We start from the raw sequence: 5,600 nt of genomic DNA on the forward strand, positions 1-5,600 counted from the left end.
CATTCTCCAAAATTTATTATCTACTGGTAATAAACTTATAATATTAAAAACATGATTTTGCACTTTCCCTTTGAAGAAATGGGCATCCCTACTTTGTTTGGTACGCCAAAAAAAATTAATAGTGTTACCTTGTATTTTTTTATCAACATAGTTCTTAAATTGAATTTCCATTTTGCACTGTTGAAGTATGCAGTGGTTGCAGGAAGCCATTCAACAAACAAAGGCAATCAGGTTTGGCAGCCCCACAAAGATAGAAAAATCAGTTCTACAAGATTAGTGGACTGCAAGGTCTGGTCATTTTCTTTTTCTTTTTCCTGCAATAGGAAATGCATATCTTCTTTTTCCCTTTCCTTTAATGGGGTTGGTATTACTACTTGTTTGTTCAATTTATTGGGAGTTTTACATATTTATTCAGAAATAAGAACTTCTGAGTTAGCATTATCTAAGGTGTAAAAAGAAGTCAATACATTAACTCAGCCTGATTCCCAGCTAAATCTATAACATTATTATTCATCAGTTGAAGATGGAGAAAACTCTTCAAACTGTCTGTTTGTGAAATGGCCTGATTCTGAACCTCTGCCAAGTTCACCTCAACTGCACTCTATGCAATGCCAAATAAGCAACCAGTCGATAAGCCAACAACATCAGAGCCATAATGCACACATCAGCCCACAAATGATTGAGACCCATTGACTTAACAGCAGGAAAATCTCCCACCCTGCATAAAACTCCCTTAGAGCACTCATAATAATCATCCTCACTATACTGGACACCAAGAAGAAGTTTGTAGCAGTAGTAGCTATAGCTTAAATACTTTAGCCATACTATGAAGGAAGGGATCTGTTGAACGTAGTATCCTCCTGCAATGAGGAAAACCAGAGTTGTGACTGAAGCTAATGTAGTAGCTTGCTTTATGTCCATGAGAATAGCACCAATAGCTAATCCCAAGCTTTGTGAGACAAGGACATTGTACAGAACCACTAGTAGGGAAAGGATGAAAGTTATGGGATCAGGCTTAAGCCCCCCCATCCAGTAGATTATGAAGACAAATGCAGTTGGGAGTGCAAGCTCCAATGGCAGGTCTCCAAATGTTCTGGCTAGGAAGTAGGATGAAAGGTGATACATTCCAGATGCTCTTTCCTTGATCAACATCCTTCTTTCTTGAGGAAATGTAAAAACTGCATTGTAAAGTGGGTAAAACCCCCAGAACACTGAGAAGAAGAACAGCAGTGCAATCTGCATTTAGAAATGCAAATAGTTTTTAGTTCACCTAATAAAAATTGCTGTTACAGTACTTATATTCTTGTTTATCTTGGAGATACATATCTCAGGTTTAGATTTTTTTACTTAGATTGGAAAGTGAATTGTATGAGAAATAAAGTGCAGAGCAATTTGACCTGGCAACGTAAAAAATGTAATTTTGGAACCTTAGCTACTTTAATAGCAGTTTCCTATAATCAACTTAAGCAATAAGGAAAATGACTTAGAAGGCATAAATGCATCGTGCGCACTAGATGTTAACCATATGATTAAGAATTTAACCAGTAGAATTTGTCATGAAGTGAATGAAAATTTGTGGAGACTGTGTGCTTTTGTTTTGTGGATCATAATCCAAGAAAGAAACTAAAAGAGTTCGTACGCGATCTTGGATGTGAGAAGATGGGGTATGCCACCAAAGGAGTCCACCAAGTACAGCGACACTGATGACTTGGAAAATTCTTAACCTGTTGAATGATTCATATCTCCTCTCCTTTAGTCCCCTTTGAAATAGCACCTTAAACTGATGCCACCAGCTCGTGCACCATTGCTCTGACATTGTATCAATTCCTGATGCATAACAGAATCACTACTTTGCTAAAAAGTATAGCACAGGAGGTTGATTGTAATTAAAATAGATTAAAGTAATCAGAAGAACCAAAAGAAAAAAAATATATACATACTTGTGGAGGCTTCTTTTGTATAATTGTAGCTATTGATGTCCAAACTGCAAAGCTCAGCTTTGAGTCTTGTGGAAATGTTCTTCTCATATCCAGAAAGGAGAGCCTCCTTTACCGACTTCTGTTCTAGTTCCATGTTCTCTCCTTGTTCAGTCCCATGTTTAGAATCAGGGGCAATGCCTGGAATTGTTAATTTTACACAGTAATTGTCAGAAAATATGTAAGCTGTATTTCTGTTCTTATACATATATTTGTGTAGTTTGAACTTTTCCCTTGAAGGTTGGTTTTAATGAGACTAGAATTTCCTAAAGCAATCAACTGTTCTTGGAATCATTATTTTCTTCTTTTCTAGGGGATGTGTGCAATGTTGAGGTGGAGTGGGCTTTGGTTTGGTTCATTTACAAGAGACACAAGTTTAAGCACCAACTTCAGTGGACCAAACTGACATCCCACAAATGAATCAAATAAGAGGATTAATGAGTGCTTGGATTGTACTATCTTTAGGACCCTCCTTTAAAAATTTTCAATGTACACAAGGGACAAGAAACAGTAGAGAAATTTTATGAACCGAAGGAAGCTTCCCCTCCCTCCATAGAATTCATAAATGTTACTGAACCTTTATGTGAAAAATCAGATATATAGATTTCGAAATTACCATTGGCAAGATCAAGTAAGAGATCAGCTGGATTGATGGTCATGGATGTAGAGAAACCAACTGAAGAAAAATATTCCAAGGCTGAAGATGCAGGACCATAATAGATGGGGCTGCCCTCTGAGAGCAGCACAACCTTATCAAACATATGGTAAAGTCGACTTGAGGGCTGGTGAATGGTAGTGACAACAGTTCGTCCTCCACTAGCAAGCCTTTTGATGGTAGTAATAATCCTTTGAGCTGTGGTTGAGTCCAAACCTGATGTAGGTTCATCTAGTAGCAGCAAGCTTGGATTAATTAACATTTCTTGACCAATACTAACCCTCTTCTTCTCGCCTCCTGATATTCCTCTGAAGAGTGGGCCTCCTATCATGCTATTCTGGCACCGAGTCAAGCCTAGTTCAGTTATAACTCGCTCTACATGCTGCAATTTCTCCTCTTGGGTTAAGGTTTTGGGAAGTCTTAACAGGGCAGTGAAGAGTAGAGTTTCTTTGACAGTGAGGTGAGGGTATAACACATCATCCTGAGCAACGAATCCCGTGCGTCGCTTTATGGAACCTGAAAAAGGCTGGCCATTGTATGTGATCTTTCCAGACAACTTACCATTTAGACGGCCTCCTAGAGCAGTAAGGAGGGTGGTTTTGCCACTGCCTGAGGGACCAAGCATTGCTAGGATCTCACCAGGGCAAACCATACCAGTTATGCCATTCAATATTGTCTTTTCTCGACTGCCCCATGTAACACTGCAGCAAAGTCCTTGCTGCTCCAGTTTAACTTTGTAGACTACCTCCTCAAACTGAAAAATTGAGAAAAGAAATGATGCTAGAGATTATCATTATTAATATGAAAAAATATGTTGAATAATTAGTCTACACAAAAACTCGTTATTATGGCCTATTTATGTATATATGCCCTAGTATTGTTGTAGTTGAGAAAGAGACCTTCAAAGTAATAGGATATCTGGAGATTTGGAGGACAGATTGTTGATTGGCTTGTATGGGGTGGGCAAGAACAACCCCATCATAAGCTTCAGACATCTCTCTGGCAGGTTTTACGTCCACTGGAGCAGTTTTTTGGCACTATGCAGATGAAGGGTGTAGTACGTTTTTGGTAGTGGTAGTGGTGGTGGAGGCAGTGGGTGGATGTGTGTGATTAGGGGGAAGGGAGAAGTTAAGGAGTTTGTTTTAACTTGACCTCTCAAAGTGAACCTTGAAGCACATAAATATATAGTAGTAGAGATGCAGAAACTATGATTTTCTCATGTGTGCCAAGCTCTATGGTCTATGCCAAGCTAGCCTCCATGGTGGGATCCCACCTTCCAGGATATTTTTTCTTTCTTTTATTAAAAAAATATTCTATCACTAACTCTTAATTGTTATTAATTAAGCTAATCCCCTGCAGAATTTTCCTACATTGGCATCTATCTTGTCTCTCTCTCTCTTTCTTATTATTGTCATGGATGCAAACGTCTTCATGTGGCCGGCATTAGACTGTTGCAATTGGGAAATGATACGTGCCACTGATAAATATGAAAATTTTTAGTAGTCTTAAACCATTCTCACATCAAAGTTTTCCGGAAACATCAGCTTAGAGCAGTAAGTGACTGTTAGAATATGTACACATTTTTAGTGTATTCTAAAGGCATGTGGATTGTTGAACTGGAAAAGAATAAAATGGGTTTAATTTCTGTTTCTTGTTTGTTATGTATGCTTATATGCATATGATATGCACATGGGCACTGTATATAAAGGGTTTTATGCATGTGGAATTGGAAAAGAAAGAAATTGTTAGGTATCCTATCTGCTACACAAATGATTGTGCTTCCCACCACTTCACACAAAGAAAACCTAGATCATGAACTAAGTGGGATCCTATAAGCGCTAAATCTTGTATTACTTTCGTGTACGATCTTTTTTCATTTTTGCTTTCCCATTTTCTTTCTAAATCAAATATATGTATGCATGAATATAGTTCATAGCTAGAAGACCATAAATGAATGCTGCTTTGGTTAATTTGGTTTTGATTCATAATTTTAAACACAATTCAAGTATTACCATATAAATTAATAATATATACATCTTTTTAATCTAATATGATGCCTTTGCAAATCAATAATGCCCCTCTTAGTCTAGCCTTGAAACTCCATCGATTGTCATCTTGGAAGACTTAATGCTAAGGATGTATTTGGCACTAGGTTAAAAAGTTGAGGATTTGGTGTTACTCACAAAAATTTTAACTCTTAAAAATGGTAACTATTAACTTAGCCTACCTGCGGTTAATATTTAACCTCTAACGAGGGAATAAATATTACTGAAGTTAAAAATTAACTTAGGCTTCGTTTATTTTGTGGGAAAATTTTTTCTAAATAATATTTTTTTGCATATTTTAGCATTTAGAGCACTTAAGAAAATAAATTAACAGAAAATATATTTTCCTGATCAAAGAGAAACTAAATCAGTTTTAATAAAAATGACTTTTCTTTTCAAAAGAAAAAGTTATTTCTTAAACTTTAATAATTTTATTAAAGTATAAAAATTTTATACATATATAACATAAAACATACTATTAATTTAACATTATAATTAAATGATGAAAAATATTTTCATAGAAAATATTTTTTTAAAGAATATTTTTTTTAAAAAATATTCTATATATAAATTATTTTTTAATAAAAACAGAGCCTTAATTTCAATCTAAACACTATCAATAAAAAATTAAAAGTCATAAAAATAATAATTACCCATTATCTATTAACATCGTACCAAACGCTTGAAATTGTAATTGTGGCTCATTGAGATATCTCCTTGTAAAAAGTACAACTGAAGAAAGAAGATAAGTGTTGATCCTTCCATGAAGAAAAGTTTGGTTATCTTCATAAATTTTGGGAGCATTTGAGGACAATGATAGGACACCTCTCTGTTTCTTTCTTTCTTTGTTGCATTTTTAAGACCAATAGGTCAAGCGGTGAAACTTGTAAAAAAAGAAAGAGCAATGAGAAACCAACGATAAAG

The 5,600-nt window shown here is 35.6% G+C and overlaps 1 protein-coding gene across 1 annotated transcript; it reads right to left on the bottom strand.

The window, feature by feature from the left end:
* Positions 1–406: 406 nt before the first annotated feature.
* Positions 407–3,800, bottom strand: LOC110658659 (ABC transporter G family member 14). The gene is made up of 5 exons (XM_058136720.1): positions 3,531–3,800; positions 2,593–3,385; positions 1,941–2,117; positions 1,640–1,827; positions 407–1,236 (listed from the first exon to the last, which is right to left on the bottom strand). Exons 1-5 carry the CDS (start codon positions 3,624–3,626, stop codon positions 586–588), a joined length of 1,905 nt encoding a protein of 634 aa, XP_057992703.1. The 5' UTR covers positions 3,627–3,800; the 3' UTR covers positions 407–585.
* Between the last annotated feature and the right edge of the window lie 1,800 nt (positions 3,801–5,600).

Source organism: Hevea brasiliensis, chromosome 15, assembly GCF_030052815.1.
Source record: "Hevea brasiliensis isolate MT/VB/25A 57/8 chromosome 15, ASM3005281v1, whole genome shotgun sequence".
Lineage (NCBI taxonomy): Eukaryota > Viridiplantae > Streptophyta > Magnoliopsida > Malpighiales > Euphorbiaceae > Hevea > Hevea brasiliensis.